Source organism: Muntiacus reevesi, chromosome 10 (genome assembly GCF_963930625.1).
Source record: "Muntiacus reevesi chromosome 10, mMunRee1.1, whole genome shotgun sequence".
NCBI lineage: Eukaryota > Metazoa > Chordata > Mammalia > Artiodactyla > Cervidae > Muntiacus > Muntiacus reevesi.
In genome coordinates, this window is record NC_089258.1 from 44,071,723 (window position 1) to 44,091,229 (window position 19,507).

General features: G+C 50.1%; 1 protein-coding gene across 1 annotated transcript in view; it reads left to right on the top strand.

Annotated features, from left to right (window-relative positions):
- Positions 1–1,462: 1,462 nt before the first annotated feature.
- The window catches only part of DLGAP2 (DLG associated protein 2), a gene marked incomplete at its 5' end in the record, with an annotated part of 450,426 nt that continues 432,381 nt past the window's right edge, over positions 1,463–19,507 (top strand). Inside the window, one exon of the mRNA XM_065946643.1 lies at positions 1,463–1,529. Within this exon, the coding sequence (XP_065802715.1) occupies positions 1,463–1,529 (67 nt within the window). The remainder of the gene's footprint in view (positions 1,530–19,507) is intronic.

Sequence of the window (19,507 nt, forward strand, 5' to 3'; positions counted from 1 at the left end):
TTACCGTGCACCCCCCTCCAAAGCCCCCAAGTGTCACTCCATCAGCTCTCATGGAGACAGCATTGTCGTCATGTGGCTGTGGTGGCAGGTCACGGGCTGTGACCTAATCTTTGGGTACTATGTCCACTTCTTCAAGATGTATTCCTGGGAAAAGTCAATGATATCAGTTTGGCCCTGAGGACAGGCACCAGGAATCCCCTGGCATCCTCTTCTGCACTTTTCTGTGGCTTATCTGTTGGCAGTAATTCCTTAGAAGAGTGGCCTGGCAACAGTGCTTTCAGCTGTCCCCTGAGACAGAGATGCACACAGGGACACCCATTAGGTGGATGTTTTGATGGATCAGGCTAGCACTTTCCCTTCTGGGTGTTCATAGGCAGAAGGAACACGAGAGGCTTCTGTGGTCAAGTGACTTTAACTGCAGAACCTGGCAGAACTTTCTCATGATCATGTGCGTTTTCATCCTGCATGTGGGCTGTATCGTGTGCAGAATTGCCCCAACTTTAAGGCATTATAAAGGTGTGGATGGGAAGGGAGCCATTATTCCAAAGGAAAACTGCTGCAAACATTGATAATGTCTGCTCAAGTCTGTTGTTTGCTCAGCTGGACCCTGAGCTGGTTGAGGGCAGTGCTCAGTCTTTGGAGCACCGCTGGTCCCCCTCCACTGGCTGAATGACTTGCTCAGAGAGGGTGGTGCTTGCTTCTTGGCTGAGGATGCTGAGGGTTTGTAATCAGGGAGGAGGGTTCAGGAATGGTTGCAGCCTCGTTGGTGGATGATTTAAGACAGAAGTTCAGCTTTTGCCCTAATTGAGTTGAGAAAGAATAATCATAAATTTCCCAGAGAGATCTCTTCAGTCGCAAGTTCTGTTTGCGTCTGTGCTTTGTAGTTGCCTTATGTTGCTGTAGCCTCTTGGGAAAGCCTTTGCATGACTTTAAGCTTCCTTTTGCTTATCAAATAAGGTATTTCCTGCACCTTTTACTACCAAACTGTGCAAGTAAACACAGGTTCTTCTTTCACATTTTCTTGTGACTCATTCGTGATAAAGCCTTCTCAGCTTAGATCCTAGAAGATAGACTCAAGATACCATCCCAACACCCTCCATTTTCAGGCTCTAATTGCATGTCATATTTTAAAAGCCATCACAAAATTGGTGGGCCATTTGGCTTAGTGTAGGAGCGCCCTGAGTGCAGCTTTCAAGGCACTTGGAGGACCCATTAGGGACATACATTAAACAGAACTGCATTACCATCCTAGGAGCAGCATATATAATCAGCACACTTACCTGATTAACCTTTTTGATGAAAAATGTATGTCATCAGAATTTTTCAGTACTGTTTAATTTGTTAGATCGTTCTGGGCATGATGACTATGCAGCATCAAACGACCTTATTAGAAAAACACTTGCAATGGTTGATTAGATGCCTTTCTTTACCTGAATGATAACCACATGTCTTTTATTTATTTGTTCTGAAACAGGTTTTGCCCGGCATTCTGCAGAAGCATTGCTGTATCTTACCAGACAGGAACACAGGTAAGTGCATTTGTTTTTCTGATTTGAGATTATTGGTTCTATATCTGTGCAAAACTGAGAAATATGATTGCATAACTAGATATCTTGATTTTTTAAGGTAGCTATTTCATATATTGACCGAAACAAGCAAAAAAGAAAAAAGAAAAAAAAGAATGATTCAGTACTATAGTGAGTTATGACCAGAACTCATAGATCTGTTTTTATTTGATAAAGGAAATAGATGATTGTTGCCTTGAATTTTAAGGGAAGCCAGTTGTCTTATAAAGTTGAATATATTAATATTAATTTCAGTTGTTTCTTTTGTGGATGATATTTATTAAGGCAAACCACCATTGTTGGTTAGCATGGAATGGATTTAGAGTCTCTTTGCAGCCGAGGCTTTCCTTGCTTTCAGGGTGGGACTGGCCAGTTGTTATGTTCTTAAAACCTTGAGGATCTTCGTGAATAAAACAACAGTATGCGTGTCTTAGAGTGGGAGATGCTATGACTATGTGGTTTCTTATTGTCGGGCAGACATATGTGGCTGGCAGTTGTAATTAAGGTAGTTTTCATTGCTTTTAAGGAAACATGATGAAGGGAAAAGCCTGAAAAAAAATCCTTTGGAACTTTGTTGTTTTAAATTTAAACAGAGAATAATTGACATGGAGTGTTATCCTGCAGGTCTGCGTCTCAGTCACTCTCCTGTGCTTCTAATTTCCAGCATTTTATTCAGAGACTCAAGTCCTGAGGAAAAGGTAGAGTTGCTGGTTCATTTGTGCACAGGGTTTTACTAGAGTTTATTCATTTCTAGAATCAGTTGTCTCATGTCTGTCTGCGTCTGGGATACTCTTGTTGGGTATGAAACAGAGGCTTCTGACGCTTCCTTGTGTATTTTCTAACAGAACAAAAATGAATCCTAATGGACTCTTCTGTGATGATTAGAAGAGTGTAATCCACTGGGATTTTCTCTACTTTTATCATAAATAGTGTCTTGACTGGAGGTTATGTTTAATGGGGTCTCATTCGTACATGACAAGGCATTGTTTATACTGTGCCTTCCAGTGTAAAATCCTGAGTATTCTAGAAAAATAAGATCTTCATTTTTTAAACTTATGATTATGGATAGATTATATTACTAACTATAATTTTTCAAAAAAGTTCATAGACCTGTCTCTGTTTTGGTTTTGTCCGATCAATTATATCTTAGCTGAAAATTTGAGCAAATTTACTGCTTATAGGGAAGTTTGTTTAGAACATGGTTAGATTTTTTTTTTAATGAGAAATATGTTTTTGCACATCAGCTCCTATACTCATTAACTTATTCACAGCAATGGTGGTAGCAACTGAATGTTCTCTCAAGGTATGATTACACATATCTATGAAATCTTGTAACTCTTTGATTCCTTGCACAATCTTAGGTAAGGGTTCTAAGGAGAAGGTAATGGGAACAGAAAGAGGAGGGAATAACATCTGAGTCCACAATATCTGACTTCTCATGAGATAAAAGTGATAGGTGGTTCCCTTCCATTATAAATTATCAATATGTGTTAGCCTTCTGGAAAAGGGAGTTCCTCACTGATACGTAGAAGTAGTTTCTACATCACTGATAGAAATTCACATAAATTGAGGGGCTACTTCAAAAAGTATATGATAGAATTTAGGGAAGATAGTCCATTCACAGTGGTTGATGGAGTTCTGCAAGAAGTAGGCTCCCAAATGGGAGGCGTTGGTCCACATAGCAGTCCCTCGGTAGCCTTGTCATGGCCTATCAGTAATTGGCTGTGATTTCTAGAGCACAAATAATGATAGGGTATTTATTGAGCCTGTTTCTGCTTCCTGAAAGTCTTGGTTAGTAATGAAAAATGTGAACAAGTCACGTGCAAAGAACAAAGATTTTGCAAACAGTGTCCTTTGACAGCAGTGAGTACAACACAGTTTAAGGCAGAATTCAGTTTCCAGATTAGTTTTTCTCTTCCAAGTGAGTCATTGTTGATTCTGAAATGCAAAAAAGAATAGTGATAGAATTAATAAAAGTACTGTTCTGTGGGAATCTAAATGGATTTTAAATATTGAGGTGAGTTTCCTATATTTTTAGACAGTTCATTATATAAAAAGTCTCAAGTTAATACAGAAAATATTTCCAGTTTGAGATTCTTGCTTTGTGTTTTGTACAAATCCAAGTAGCCAGCCTCTTGAACTAAGAAAGCTTCCTTTCCACTGTGACTTGAGTGTTGAGGCCATTTGTGGGCAATTTCCTTGAAAATATGTTTACATGATGGAGTGTTTCGCTTTGAAGTCAGTACTGAGGACCTGAGGCTGTGAACTTAGCTGTGGAAATGGGAAAGAATCATGTCAAGTGGGATGAAAGAGGAGTTGGTTGAAATTGTAGCTTTTGGAGGTGAAAGATTTGAGAATTCTGGTTTTTCCTACATAATTCAATCTAATATATCTAATTAAGTTGCTTAATTACTTAGGAAATGTTTGGAAATTTTTTCAGGCTGAGACATAGTGATTGTTGCTCTTGTATCTTAATGTCAAATAGGGTCTTTAGGAACCTGAATATGGTTTGTTTCACCTTTGTGGTTTTATAGAAGACTTTTCAAACTTTTGGTGAAGAAGATCAACTTTGACCTAGGTAGAGGGCTTCATCTTGGGATGATACAAATATTCTTCAGATGATACAAATATTCTGTTATGGTCACACAACAATGTGAATGTACTTAATGCCACTGAATTGGACACTCAAAAATGGTTCAGGTGGTAAATTGTATGAAAGATCAACTTTGGGGTGAATCATGAGCACTGAGATACTTTCTCTTGAGTGGGTGGGTCGGAGCTTGGATCCTCTGTGTGAAGCACAGGGTGATTCATCTTCCTTCTGCTGCCCCGTGTCTCATGGGTCTGAACATGACTTACAAGTAGCCACTGTCACGTGATGCCTCAGCTGTGCCTTCCACAGGCGAGACCATAGGTCCTGAGTGTGTGTCCCAGACAGGCTGCCTTTGACCAGTGAAGGGTCTGGTCTTAGTCCTTGGACTAGGGATCCCCAACCTCCAGGATCTGATGCCTGAGATGACCTGAGGCGGAGCTGATGGAATAACTATAGAAATAAAGTGGATAATAGATGTAATGCACTTGAATCATCCCCAAACCTTTCCCCACCCCCTCCCCCATCCGTGGAAAAATTGTCTTCCACAAAACCAGTCCCTGGTGCCAGAAAGATTGGGGACAGTTGCCTTAGGTGGTCTGATTCTGTATCAGTTTGTCCATGCTGTTCCTTTGGACTCTTCATGCTCTTTGGGAAAAATCAAACTTAGGCAGGAGTGAGCTTAATAAATTGTTTTGCTGGGGTGACACAGTGGGCTGGGGTTCTGCCCCTGAGCTTGATGATCTTACAGCATTTACACTGCACCCCCCCACCTATCACGACATAGCCCGCTTGGCTGGCACAACTAATTGGAAGTTATGAGAATGACCGATTTTGTAGTAAAGCATCCATGGTGCTTAACTGTGAGAGTTTCATAGCAACAACTCAGTAGTGAAGTGTCCAGTGGATTAAGCATGTGGCAGTATTTGATGTTTGAGATGAATTTATAGCTCCACAGGGAAAACAGAATGATTGTGAACCAAGTTGTGTATAGGAACTGGGTGGAAAGATTTTGAGTTCTTTCCACATATTCTGTGGCACTGGTCTTTGTGTTTGCCAACCTGTGGCATGATGTCCATGAAGACTCAGTGTGACTCTCACCTTGGGTTCCTCCCGATGATGTGCTGACTGGTGCTTAACTGCCAGCCTCCCATGCCCGGTATAAGGGTGGCAGGAAGCCTGGCCCGTGTCTGGGGTGCATACACCACACCTGGGTACTGGCCGTGGGTTGAGGAGGGATCTGATCGTCTCCAGGCCCCAGGGGCTGATGAGCCTGGCTCCAGTGTGCTCCTGGCTCTTGCCCTCGCTCCTGTGTCTGACTCCTGAAGGGTTCATTCAGGATGCGGCCAGCAGGTGCTCGTCCATTCCTTTGGGGCTGGTTGACTCCTTGTGCGTGTTGGCAAAATAAAATGTGGGGTTAAAGCAAGCACCTTTGTAATGGAGCTTAATGTTAAGAAGCCTCCATAGGCCGAGTAAACACTCTTGCATTTCTATTAGAATGCTGAACCCGTGTGCTCCATCAGGCAGGATTTGGATGCCTGTGGGCACTGGACCCAATTATATGGTGTCGAGCTGCAAGCAGGGCTGTTGACGTGTAGACAGCTGCTGGGAAGTTTGCATATTGAGGTCAAAGGCAAAGGGGATGTAATGGTGGAAATAGTGGAAACGTTTGCTCTGGGGAGTCCTAAACCCCCTAAGTTTCTTTTCAGCTGAAGGTTATAAGAAGCCTTTAATGTCACAATGGACAACGGAAATCAGTGAGTGAGCTGCTCTCCCTGCCACAGACATGCCTGATGGAGAACTTGTCCCTGATGGCGGGTCCTGTGAGAGTCTGGCAGTGAGTGTGACTGTGGAAGCAAAACCCTGCTTCGTTCTCTTCCACTTGACTTGTGTGCGGTTCTCAGATCTGTGTAGACAGTGATGTCTGCAGTGTGAATGATGGGTGTTACACCTTGTGTTTTTGCTGTCTCTAGTTTGTAAGGCTTTCTCACGTTCCTTCCGGCGAGTCCTCCAGCTTCCTCGTGAGACAAGAAACAGTGCCCCTGCCTGCAGATCAGTGCAGGAACGAGCCCTCGCCCCGTGGATCAGCATTGCTGAGGGTCTTGCCGAGACCCAGATGCGGATTCTCACTCTGAGTCAGTTTGTGATTCCATTATGACCTTTAGTAAGTCTTTACCCTTCCCAGTGTCTCCTTCCTGTGAAACACGGTGAAAGCACAGAACAGGGAGGACTGGGAACCCTGATGGGTTGGGGTTCCATCAGGGTGGGGGGCGGGAAGCTGTCCACAGGGCCCCTGGGGCTTCAGGGCACAAGATGGGCAAGCACATCAGGTGGGTCTGTTGCTGGAAAGATGTTTAGCGAAGTGGAGCAGTTACTTACCTGGGAGGCCTCGTGTTTTGAAACACCAGGTGAATGGTCTTGTAACTAGGTTAAAAATAAGATGTCTTGTCTTTGGAAGACCAAATCCTTCAAGTGAGACTTTACCCAGAGACTGAAATTATTTATAATACCTTTTTTTCTTTCCAAAAAGAATGGTGGTTGTTGGAACGGGGTGCCAGATGATGTGATTCATAAACCAAGAATAGCTCAGGCGGGGCCGAGGGAGCAGGGGGAGGAGGCGGGTGTCTCAGCCCTGACGGCACTCTTCCTCCAGCCCGAGCCTTGATGACCGGCCACCCCGATCCACCGACAGGAGATGGAAACAGTCCTGTGCTTGAAGGGCTTTATTTTGTGCACTGAAAATGGCTTCATGAGAAAACTGTTCATGCTTGTTAACTGCTGTCCGAGTGAAAGGCTGTGAGCCCGTCGTTTTGTCCTGTACCAGAATTGTCCTACACCATGTGGCTCATCTTCACCTCAGGGCTCTCACAGCCTGCTGGCATCTTGGCACCACGTGGGAAGGTCAGTGCTGCGGGAGGCCAGGACCCGGATTCAGCCCCTGCTCGCCCGGAGCAGGTGCTTCTGTGCAGGGCAGCCCTCAGACTCTGTCCACCCTGGGCTGGTGATGCACTGCCTCAGGTCAGTGGTCTCTGCCAGGTTGGTGTGGTGGCAGACCTGTGACTCAAGTCTGAACATTCTGCGGCAGCACCTGTGCTGAGAGCTTTCCTGGGTGAGCCTGGCAGCCGACGTCGGCCTTAGTGACGCCCAGCGTGTGGGGCAGACTGTGGGCCGTGGGCTCTTTATCCCCCAGGTTCTGGGTGGGTCCAAGACCACTTCTTCAGGCAGAGGTCAGCTTTGTCTGCAAGGCTCCCAGGGCTCACACTGGGGGTGGGGAGGAGCACCTTCTGCTGGCATCCCCCCCAGGACCTCTTGTGGAGCCCCGTGTAGAGCGAGCCTGCTTCCCAAGAAGGCCTTCCCCAAACCTTTATCGTCATCCCAGGATGGTACCTACAAGGTACACATTTCTTTTGTGCAGTAAGTTGGTCAGTGTGGATAAAACTACCAAGTCAATTGACGGCGTGACCGTGTCCTGACTTCTGGGGACAAAATCTTGGTCAGTGTTGTGTCTGAAGCCATGGAGAACATGCACAGCTAAGGGTGAGGTGCGGGATGCGTCTAAAACCTCAGTGAGTTCTTTCAAGCTCTAAGCTCTTCTGGACGTTGAATCTCAGTCTCTTCTGAATTCTCCGAGTATTCTATGTTTATGGGATGTTCAGAAATGTCAGACTTAAGGCTGATTCATGTCAATGTATGGCAAAAACCACTACAATATTGTAAAGTAATTAGCCTCCAACTATTAAAAATAAATGGAAAAAGAAATAAAAAATAAAAATAAAAATCATTTGGTTGCCAGGGGCCCTTAAAATTCTGAGCATTGGTCCCTTCTCATCAGCCTTCACTAGGAATTAGGGCCCATGGAGTTGTCTGAAACCTCTGTCAGGAGTGGGCCTTTATACCATCCCTGTTTAATTAGGTTCCATGACTTGAGTGTCACACGATCCCTTGTGAAAGATGATAAGATGACATCTCTGCTCAGAGCTGCCAGCTAGATGCCACTCTATATGAGAAGTCTGCGCTGTCCTTTGACCTGTGACCTGGTGACTGCCTCTGGGGGGTCATGGTGCCTGTATCCCCAGAGGAGGCGCTGCTCAGGAAGAGAGGACTCCGAATTCCTGGTTTGGGAGGGGCCCCGGAAGTTACTCCAGCCTCACAGAAGTGCTTGTTTTGAGGTTAAAGGCAGCTTTAATATTTGCCAAAAACAGCATTTTAAAATAATGCCAGAAAAAAATAAAATAATGCCAGGAAATCATTTTTATTGTAAAAATACTCGGTGTTTAAAGTTTAAAGCTTTTAAGAAATATGAGTTTATTTCATCTTGTGTAAAAACAATCATTTTTTTCAGGTTTTAAAAGTAAGTAAAAATTATTTCTGAGCTCTGCCTGAATACACAGGTGCAGGATTGTGTGTGTGCGTGTGTGTCTGAGGTGCTTTCATTACCTGCAACCACAGGCCACATGCAGGTGGAATGGTTTTACTGTGTATTTTAATTCCCTCACTTTAAAGTTTGATGGAAGCCCCAGATGAAGACAGTGATAGATGTTTTCATTGAGAGTTTGCTTATTTAGCTGTGCAGTTTCACTGCTAAGCAGGCATTTGTGGGGCACGTAAATCAAGCTGCAAACACTTGATTTATAGCACGGTCCTCTTGGCACAAGCTACAGATAATATGCAGGAGTGTTGAGGACTCAGACACAGCCAGTTAGAGAGAAAGAAGGGGTGTTTCCTGAGGCTGGGCTGCTGTGGGCCCTGCCGTGCCTCCGCGGGTCCTGGGGGCTGGGGGGAGCTGGCGCCGGGCGGTCCTGTGTGTGCATCCAGTGGGCACTGCTGGGGTGACGTGTGGAGAGCCCAACACCAGGACGGATTCACCACACCCGCCCCCGGGAGCCTCCCGTTTATTCCTCGTTCATGTCCACCACCGATGGAATGAAAACTTCCCACTTTACACCCAGTTCCTCACGCTGATGCTCACATTTATGGTGTTTGATAAGAAGGACAAGGTGGTGACTTGAATGCATCTTCTTAAAGGTGTCTGTCGGTAGGATTCCCTGGGGTCAGGACCGCCTCTTACTGATTTGGTGCCCCCAGCACAAATACACAGTGGACACTGATAAAAGTGATTTTAAATTGAGCTGAACTGAATGTGTGCCTTTATTGGTGACTGGTGTCCTGTCACTGGAGAAGTAGCGTAGGGGAAAAGCATAAGCAGCTAAGGGGAGAGGTTGCAGAGAGTGGTTTTACAACCAAAGTTAAACACACGAAGCCGAAGGTCTGAGGTTTGTTAGACACACATCTGAGTAGTGTAGCTGCTGTGTGTAAGGGACTCCAGGGTGGTTCAAGCAGATGCTCCCTTACAGAGGGATGACCCGTCAGTTCCTGGAATAGACCGTGGCTCTGTGGACCGTGCGGAGAGCTCTGTGTGATGAAACCACAGCGTCAGGCCTGCCTCGATGACAGCAGGGGGCACAGACAGCAGTGTTTGCACGTCGGGAGGGCCCGTGGGGACGGCCCTGGCGCTCACTCAGGGCGATGTGTTCCAGTGTCCCGCTGGGTCCAGGTCAGCTGACACTCTCAGCTCATGGAGTGGTGGGCGTGGGCTGTCTCAGTTGTGGGTAGGAAGACAGAAGGACGCCGTCTGTGGACGGTGGGCCAGGAGCCGCAACCAGGTGGCCTCAGGGATGGACACAGAGACAGCTCTGAGGCACCTCTGGATTCTCCACGTGAAGGACAAGAAACCCTGTGGTCTCCGTCTGAAGGTGTGGCCACCGGGGTTCCCCAGTGACAGAACAAGAGGGTGTGTGTGTGTGTATAAATGCATGTATCTTTATATAGAGAGCTTAGATTTCTGGTGAGGAACTTTGGCTCGTGTGATTGTGGGGGCTGACATGGCCCATGATCTGCAGCCTCGTGATCCAGGAGAGTCTGTGTCGCAATTCAGGTCCAAAGGCAGGGACACCCGCATCCCAGTTTGAAGTCAGCAGGCAGAGAAGTCTCCCTTGTAGTCTTTGTGTTCCATCCAGGCCTCTGGCTGATTGGGGGGCCCCACACCCACCCCAGGAGGGTTGATCTGCTTTACTTAGCTCACCAGTTCAGATGACAGCCTCATTCAGGTTGTATGTGGTACATACGTGTGCTGTAGGCTGCACAGTGTGTGTATGTACATGGTACAAGCGTGTGGTGTGCACATGTGTATGCATGGTAGATGTATGTGCGCATGTATGTGGCACACACATGCCATATGCGGCATGACACGTGCGTGTGCATGGCTGGTGCATGTGTGCTCACAGTGGATGCATGTGTACATGGTTCTGCGTGTGCACATCTCCGCATGGGTGACAGAACATTAGTGAGCCCGAGTCTGCAAGGCACCCTGGTGACCGGCTGCTCCCTCCTCCTCCTATTCCAGGTGAGGAGGCTGAGCCTGCTCAGGTGTCTCTTAGCCAGAGCAAGGCTGCCTGCAGCCCACGGGTCTGAGCTGCCCCAGCCCGAGGACGCGCCGTCACTCTCTGGCTCTCTTCCCAGCTGCCCAGCCTCCCGGGGGCCAGCAGCGGCACCCCGCAACCCCAAGGGTTCTGTATGCGCTTCCCACGCATGTCAGTAAGGCGTCCTTCCATGCTGCCATTTTTATTATCCCAACTTTAAAGGTGAAATGGAGACTCTGAGAATTTAAGTAAATGTCAAAACAGTCATAAAATAAGTAGCAAAATTCAAACATTAAGCTGGGTCTTCAGGCTGTAAGTCCCCTGGTCTTTCCAAGGCTCTCACAAACTTCATTTAAATTCCAAGCATTCTTACTGCTTTAATGCAGCCGCAGGCATTTTTAATTTTAAAGAGGAAGCTCACGATTCCCTTATACTTGTGGCTTTTCTTTCATTGACTTTCAGGGGCCTGGCAAGCACACTGCTCAGACTCATGCACACACCAGTGACACGCTGGGCGGCCCCTCACAGGATGACAGCCCAGGTCCCTCGGGCAGAGCCCGCGCCCATCCTGGGCGCCAGGCTCCCCAGCAGGCCTTGCTGCCCCTCCACAGGCTGACTCGCAGGGTTTCTGAACGTGACTTTCTCAGGACGGGCTCCTTTGCGTCTGCCCTGTGTTCACTCTTGCTCAGCCTCCGAGGTTCAGCCTGTGGCTCCCACTGCTGTTTCCTTCACATCTTCTCCCTGCGGCCCCTGCAGAGGAATGAGCCCAGGGCCTGGGGCGCCCCCACAAAAGGGCCCTTCTCTGTGAAATCCCAAGGCCAAGTGGGATGCAGGTGGGGCAGACCTGGGCTTCACCCCAGGTGCCCTCAGAGCTAGGATCCCGACTGGACCGGCCCGGCACCCTGCCATCCAGGCATCTCGTGCGGCGCCAAGGAAGCAGGTGGCCCAGCTGGCAGCAGCCAAGATCCTCCCAGTTATGGCCAGGCCCGCAGCCCTCTTCCTGCGCGCTCACCTTCCTGCAGATCCCAGGCGTCTGCTCTGTCTCCTCCATCCTCACTGACCTCCCTTCTCACCTGCGCCCCACAACCCCCAAGAACTCACACTCCTTAGCACATGGCAGGCCCTCTCGAAGAAGCATCCTGGACCGTCGCAGGCAGAAGCCAGCACATGGGTGCTCCAGCACACGTGTTCATCTTGCTTCAGGAGCAGATTTTGTCCAGGCCCCTGGTGCCCTGAGTTCTCTGCAAATGTGGGGAGCCTCAGATCTCCAGGAAATTTAAAAACCATCACAAGGTGGCTACTTCCTGCTCCCCCCATTCCTGAGTCTTTTTCCAGGAGGCAGGAGGGAGGTGGGGGCCTCCTTTGAGACTCCTGTGGACGCCCTGCTTCCTGGCTAAGTCTCCAGAGACCCAGGGAACTGATACAACCCACATACCAGCAATCTGGAGGCAGTTGCACACAGCCCTGCTCCCTCGGGAGGCAGGTCCTGGCGATCCAGGTCTGGCAGATCCTGGTGACCCTGGTCCAGGGAGTCCGTGCAGCTCAGAGACTTAGTTCTTCCTTCTCCACGTGTCCTGCACTTGTGTGTCTGTCTGGCTGCAGGACTCCCCTTCTTTTACTACCCCATCCCAGTGAGATCCCTTCTGTGGTCTTCCTTGGGGACTCCGCCCTGCCGTCCTTCAACCCGCACCCTGGAGCAGTCCGCACACTGCAGTCAGCACTGTTCCCAGAGGGGTTTCCAGGAGCAACGCTCCCCTCCTGTCACACAGCACACTGGAGACTCGTCTGCACGTCCCTTCTGACAGTGAAAGGGCCGTCCTTGTGGCCAGTGTCCCTTACTGTCGCAGTTTACACTCAGGCTCATCTCCAGTCCGCGTGTGGCTCCAGGGCTGCGTGCAGGCCTCTCCATGGCCTGGGGCCACAGGAGGCTTCTGTCCCTGCACAGGCGTGACTCTGCCCCGGGGTCTCCTCCGTCAACATGGACAGCCTGCTGTCCTTCACCTCTGGGTCTTTGCGTGTGGTTCCTCCATGACCTAGATCACCTCTGTCTGCCTGGCCATCTCCTCCTCATCCGAGACAGATCCTTGTCCTCTGAACCATTCTGTGCAGAGCATCCTCTGGTGGGGTCACAGGTATCCCCCATCACATCAGAGCTGTCACCTCACACACCTGGTACACATGGTGATGATCAGAGAGCAGCCTTGACGACCAGCAGGGAGGATGGCTCCGCTGGCTCCTCTCTTTAGGAAGGTGAGAGGCCATGTGGCTCAGAGCTGTGCTGGTAGTACGTCTGCAAATGCTGTAAAAGAAGGTACTAGAATTTTCACGTGAGACTCAGCAATCTTCGTTTTCGACCCAGTGCAGACACATCATGTGGTCTTGTTTGATTGAAATGCACAGTGAAATCATGACACAAAGGCAGGCCAAACCATTCCTTCATCACATGGAAAACCCATGTCATCATGGAAGGAAAATAACAGAGTTCTGAGATGTGGAAACAGAACCTGGTCCCAGCCCCTAACGCACTGCATCCTGTCTGTGACGGGACAGTGACCTGGTGATGCTGCTAAATGCACCACATCCTGACCATGACAGGACGGTGCCCTGCTGATTCTGCTAAACACGGGGAGCAGGCACAGATGCTCAGGGCACCTGCACAGACAGTGCCGCCAACAGTCCCACGGGAGATCAAGGATGCCCTGGGGGCTGGATCCAAACCGCCTTGTCCCCCGTGAGGGACCTTGGGACCCACAGCCTGGGCCTCGCCCTCGCCCTCGCTCTGGACTCAAGCCTCCAGAGTCACTGAGTCACAGCAGCCTCCTTGGTTTCTTGATGGAGGCTCCCAGCTGCCAGCCCCGTCCCTGGAGGCGTCTTTGTGGTCCAAGTCACCAGACACAGCCTGACCTTCCTCGTGGCCTGGGTCTCAGGGGTCCCATGATGGGGAGTCAGCCCCCAGGGGCTCGTCATCCGAGGTGTCTGCGCTGGCCCAGTGTGGGTCTGGCCAGTGGGCTACATCCTCAGGGCTGAGGCCATGCTGGATAATTAGGGACCACCCAGCAGGGGCACCCCAAAGGACACACCAGTGCCCTGGAAACCGAGTCTGCTGTGTCAGGCACCCCAGCCTGACCGTCGGATTCACAGGCCCCTTGTGGTCTTCTTCCTGGTCAGTAATCATCCGCTCCTGTCCCTGGGCTCAGGGGGCTGCCTGCAGCAGTAGTTCCAGATGGTTTCCTTGTCTGTCACACCAGTTCACCCTCTGCTCGAGTTGGACAGCGTCTAGGCTGGGCATCCTGCAAGCGGCAGGAGCTGGGTCAGTCCCGCTGACCATGGTCAGCCCCGCGAGGCACAGGCACTTTGAACTTGGGCACTGGCATTGGCTTCAAAAGGTGGGGCAGGGAGTTTCTTCATTTATCTTTTGGGGGAAGGTGGAGGGAAGACTTCAGGTGGGGCTTTGAAAACATGTCCATTAATGCTCCTCACTCCCCCACCCCAACTGTGTCTGTTGATTCTGGCATTTTGGTTTTTCTCCTGTATTTTGTAAGCCAGTATGTCCCATTCAGTAATCATAGCTTTACAGTCTTGCACAGCTATTTCTTATTCTCATGCAGACCTTCGTGAGAAAGGAATGGTTACAGTGGAGCATTTTGAGGTGCATTTTGACAAAGTGAATTTTCACATAATGTGACCAGACAGGTGCATCCTGTTCAGGAGGGGTCAGTGTGAAATCATGAATTTTTACAGAAGTTTAAAATAGCTTCACACAACCCGAGCCTTTTGTTGCAGTTATTTACCAGGAGCAGCCTACCACAGCCTGCCCGGGGACAGGGCATTTAATCACCCGCTGCCCCACAAGCACTTGGTGGCTTGCGAGCCGGCTGTCAGGGGGCAAGGAGGGTCACAGCCCTACCTTGCCCACCCAACCCGGCTGTCCATTTTGCAGGAATCGGGCATTAGGCAGTTGTTTCTGAACCAGGATTGTACAGCTCATCCGCAGCCTGGTTTCTGGTAGTCAGAGAACGTTCCTATGGGTGGATGAATGCAGGTGACCCAGCCAGCCAGCACCCGCCATGTTTTCATAGCCCACAGTTCACAGAGCAGCGTCCTGAACCTGCTGCTCCCTGGGTCTGAGTCTCAGCTTTTCTTGGGAGGCAGCCAGGCTGAGATGTGGCCTGACACTCTTGCCCACACCCACTGACCAAAAGGCTGACCTCAGCCCTTCTCTCTGTCCATTTCCAGGTCTGAGTCACTTGCTTAGAGGCCAGGAAGTCATCAGCTCGAAGGGGCAGACATCAGATTTCAAGACAGCTCGTTAGCAAACTATTAAAACTGCTTTTGAAGACTCCAGTAAACCTCCAAGAGTGTGTCCCCCTGGAGAGTGCTTTTCTTCTTGTTGCATTTCTCTCCCACAAGCTCTGATGGAACAAAATAATAGCAGCCATCACCATTTATGGAAATTTGCTCTATTTCTAATATTCAAAGAGCTTAAATTCCAATCTGCCACCAGTGGTGAAAAGCTAGAAGCCGTGACTCACCGATATTTTTTTCTTTTTGCAGCTGCTTTGATTGAGACGAGCCCTCTAGCATTGGTGAAATAGCAGCCATGCATTTACATCAGTTTTCACTATGCATTCTGATGCCATAGCCACAGAGTGCAGCCTCACCCCTCTCCCTCTGTCTTCTCATTGCACGGTCACCCAAATCCCCAGCACTGAGTTCGCACTGACAGGGTTGGTGCTGCGCAGTCTGAGGTCCTGGCTGGAGGGCAGGGCTGGGCAGGCCGGTGCAGCACCTGCTGCAGGGTTTGCCTCCCCCTCTCTTCCTGGTTCATCTGAAGCTCTGCTTCAGCCTCTGTAACCCCGCTTAACCTTGACTCCTCCCACACGAAGGGAAGGGTAACACAAAGCTCATCCAGACTCACCTTTGGAAAGTCTGGCTCTTTCCCTCCCCACCTGACGGGAACAGAGAAGGTGTGTCAGGAGGCTGCACTTGCTCCCACCCATGTCATCCAGAGCAGCCAAGAACGGCCTCAGAATCTGTCTCCTCGGCCGGGCGTGTTGCAGTTGAAGTTCATAGGAACCTTGTTCCACTTACAGACCACGCCTCCGCAGCCCACCGGGCACCAAAGGTCTTTCACCCCCACGTCTTCATCTTTCTTTTTCCAAACAAGCTTTCACCATATTTCACAGTCGGGATGGTTCCAGCAAATCCCACTTCTGACGCTAACTGTGCCCAGCTCCTCACGGCCAGCCCCAGGGCTGGTGGCTTCCTGAGGACTTGCAGCCCGTAGTCTTACGCAGATGAGACTTACTCCCGGGAAAGGGTACAGCATGACAGCGCCCAGGCGCAAATCAGAGAGACCGGGCGCATGCCCATGGTCCTTCTCCCCGGGAAGCCCCACAGCAGTGAGTCAGGACGCGGCGGGAGGCGTCATCCATCAGGGATGCTCACCTGCACGTGGAGTCTGCCCAGTGCCTGTGTGATGATGGCGGTCACTGAAATTCCAGACCCCAGACAGACAGAGAGGAGGGCTGAGGCCAGCCTGCTGGTCACTGGGTGTAGGCCAAGCTGCCTACACCGCCCCTCCCCCACTGTTCACACTGAGGGCTCAGGCAGAGTGAGCCTCCCTAGAGTTCCGGGGGTGTGTGCGGCAGTTCCCCAGTCAAGTCCGCAGACACCCTTCAGGGTCAGGTCTGCAGGTAAGCCTTTCTGAAGACGGCAGCCCAGGCCTGCGTGTCCTCTCTTCTCTGCACACTGTGCAGTCAAGAGAAACATTTTTAAGGAGACGTTTGCAGTTGTGGGTTTTTTTGTCCTCGGTCTTTGAAATCGAGTGTGTACTTTCACTGAGTTGGCCTGCCCTTGAGGCTTAGCTGATAAAAAAATCTTCCTGCAGTGCAGGAGACCTGGGTTTGATCCCTAGGCTGGTAAGATCCCCTGGAGAAGGGAACAGCTACCAACTCCAGTATTCTGGCCTGGAGAATCCCATGGACTGTATGGTCCATGGGATTGCAAAGAATTGGCCAAGACTGAGCGGCTTTCACGTCACTTTCCCTTTGGGGCAGCACAGATTCCCAGGGGCACGGCCGCTGGGGTGACTGTGTCCGGGTCTGGAAACAGGGCAGCGGTGGGGGTGTGCTTCCTGACAGGGCTTCCCACTTCACACACAAGGGGGGCCACTTGTGTAAGGTCATGTGAAAGAACTAGTAATACATTTGGAGTCAATACATTATGTAGTGAAAGTTATCCATGGATTAAAGTGGCCAGAAGTTAATGGAACTGTATGAATTCTCTAAATGTGCTTAAATTTCTCACTTAAACTCCAGGAAGTTAACCTTGGCATCTGTTTTTCTGTGTTGAAAAAACTGACATCTCCCTGCAAATGTTTAATCTTAAGGTTGCAAATATAAACAAGCACAACTTGACTTTTACCCTCTGTGATTTGTTTGGGCTTGGATAACGCTTGGTACTGACCTAGTCAGGAAGGTGAGAGGTGTGACTGTGGGTAAGGAAGCACTTGCTGCTGGTCTGTGGGCTGGTCTCCAGTCCTTTCTGGGTAGAGCCTCACATCCTCCGTACCCAGGGCAGAGCCCCTTCTCCACAACTCCCCCCATTCCCATTTCTCATTTTGGAAGTTTCTTTGGGGGCTGCTGATGGAAGCTTATGTTACAGAAATTTAGGATTCAGTGCATAACATGCACTCTCGCAGTGTGACTTCTGCTCACCTGACTGACCTCTCAGCGTACGAGCCCTGCTTCACAGCCAAGGCCTCAGTTCCGTGCTCCCGCCTCCCTAGGCGCTGTCTTCTTCCTCCTGCACGTCTCCCCCTGAGCCCCACGCACATCTGTTCTCCCCCCCTGGGTTGGAAGCAGGCTTCTGTCTTCTGGTTATTGGCCTCTGAGAAAGAGAGTGAGCTTTTAGACCATCTTTGAAACTGGCGTCTTTGACCTTGAATAAATAACGTGTAGCATTTCAGTATCTGTTGGAATTTACATTTTCCAAGTTTTCAAGTTTTCAGTATTGAACTCAGGAAGAAGCGAGGCTCTGGATGCACAGAGCTGTCACCTCCTTCCTCTGCCTTTCTTCTGCCTCAGCCCCAGAGGAGCTGAACATGGCAACACATTTGTTTCTGTAAAAAATTCTCCCAGAAAACCTGCTGAGCAGAACCTTGTGGGCTGTGTGGTTAAGGAATGGGGGTTCTCAGGCATTTCTGGTGCAGCATCTTTGTTGGGAAGTTTACGGCTGGCATCTTTGGGTTTTTCTCCAGGTGTGTGTTCCCTCTTTGTCTCTCTCCCCCCTGGTTTATCGTATGATAGTTGACTGGAACCCACTCCGGTTGTCTTGCTGGGAGAATCCCATGGACAAAGGAGTCTGGCGGGCTACAGTCTATAGGGTCTCAAAGAGTCGGGCACACTGACGATTCTGTCTGTGATGTGTCTGTGGATACTCCTTTTGTGCTCCCGTTGAGGACAAGGGGTGTGACTGGGAAAGTGAGATTGGCTTGTGGGGATCAGATAGTTGCTGCTCCCCCAGTGCTCTGTGATCTCTGGGTGCTCGGCTCTCTCAACCCCCTGCAGGACCATCACCCTTCCCACTCCACACACACACCCTCCCACTGACACCCCCCGCCCCCGCCACCATGGGCCCTTGTACCCGCTCAGAAGGCCCCCGGGATGTCGGCCTAGTCCTGGGGATGTGAAAACAGGACAGCGGCCCCCAGACCCTGGCAGGCCTGTCCAAGCTGCGGGTGGCCTGCGCCTGTGGTGGGGAGGGATTATCACTGCCAGTGTGACCATGACCTCGTCCCTGGGCAGTGCCTGCTCTGGCCGGAACTGTGACTGTCTGCTGTGGGCAAATCGATAATGTGTCTCATGCCCTGAAAATTTACTGGGCTTCTCCTGAATAATTTAATGCCTCTCTGTGAATAATGCTTGGTTTTTAGCTCTCACAGGCATGTAAGACAATGAATGGCTAGGTAGGATTTCTTTCTGCTTTTATTTCCAGGTTAAATGAGTTTTAGTGCCATCTCAGTGGAAAGATGAGTGGGCCCTGTTATTATCCTCAACATCAGGAAAGCCAGTCTCCATAAGGGTCTTGGAGAAATTCTGTTAACCCCATGGGTTCCAGACCCAATTTCTTGGCAGAAGAATACGCCACCTTGATCATACCCAGAGATAAAAAATTATAGGTGTCATATAGCCAGTAATAACTGTGATGTGGTGGAAATTTGTTGTGTTGCATGCAATTTCCTGAATAGTTTACTCAAGTTATTTAACCCTCAAAACCAAGGAAGAACCGGGGATTGGTGATTCTGCACCGGAATTTCAGAGCATCCGCACTTTGGATATTTGGGGTCAAGTCACTATCTGCCCTGGGACGTCCTGTGCCCTGTGGGGTGTTCAGCGGCCGCACCCCCCGGCCTTTCCAGCCAGAGATGTCTTGAGACCCCTGCCCCTGTGTGGTTGTGACGAGGGGGGTCAGCCCCCACTGACCAAGAACTACTGACCTAAAGGGCAGGGAGAGGAGGGAAGCGCAGTTCAGAAAGGACGCTTGGGGACCCAGGCAAAGCTCGCTCCCTGAGGCCGAAGCCCTCCTGTGGATTTGTAGAAGCAGTGACTTCCTGCCAAGCCTGCGCGTGTCCCCAGAGGGGCTATGGTGTCTGAATGCCCTTTTCCATCACCAGCCTCCCTAGCCTATAAGTGACATCGGTAGCCTGATAAACCCCACCTAAGTAAAAGCAAGGGCAGAAGCAGGAATTGCCTGCCGCCGCCCCGCCCCTGGCCTGGCGAGCTTGTCGGGCCGGGAGGGGTCTGTCCGGTCCCGGTCTAGCCGTGGAGGAGGCGGCCCCCAGGGGCTCCTGGCGCCGCTGTCCAGCGACCGTCCGCCGCTGCCCCTGAAGGGCTGGGCGGCAGCGGCACCTGCTGGCCGCGGCTGGAGCG